The following is a 254-nucleotide window of genomic DNA, read 5'->3' as shown; positions in this document are numbered from 1 at the left end:
ACCTCCTACTTACACACCGCATGCAGTGAGTAAGAACTGCCTCAGGTCTTCTCTGTAGGTGTGTTGTAAACCTCTACATATTGGGATGTGTTACCGTATCTCCAGGCTTGACGGACACAGCCACCACTGTGCCTGGCATCGGTGAACGCAGGATGCTGCTGGTGTCTTCCGGTACCTTCTCTGGCATGTAGGAGTTCAACTCTGCAGCCAACTTGGACAGAACGCGAAGCTTAAACTAAAAAAAAAAAAAAAAA

The 254-nt window shown here is 48.0% G+C and overlaps 1 protein-coding gene across 1 annotated transcript in view; it reads right to left on the bottom strand.

Moving 5' to 3' along the window:
- pcca (propionyl-CoA carboxylase subunit alpha) overlaps window positions 1-254 on the bottom strand; it is a 21,398-nt gene that overhangs the window by 2,415 nt on the left and 18,729 nt on the right. The window contains exon 21 of the mRNA XM_035663578.1: window positions 95-235. Coding sequence (XP_035519471.1) covers window positions 95-235 — 141 coding nt within the window. The remainder of the gene's footprint in view (window positions 1-94; window positions 236-254) is intronic.

The sequence above is a fragment of the Morone saxatilis genome, unplaced genomic scaffold (assembly GCF_004916995.1).
Source record: "Morone saxatilis isolate NCDOM2014 unplaced genomic scaffold, NCSU_SB_2.0 Contig19, whole genome shotgun sequence".
In the NCBI taxonomy this organism is placed as follows: domain Eukaryota; kingdom Metazoa; phylum Chordata; class Actinopteri; family Moronidae; genus Morone; species Morone saxatilis.
This window is presented reverse-complemented; position numbering and strand designations above follow the sequence as displayed.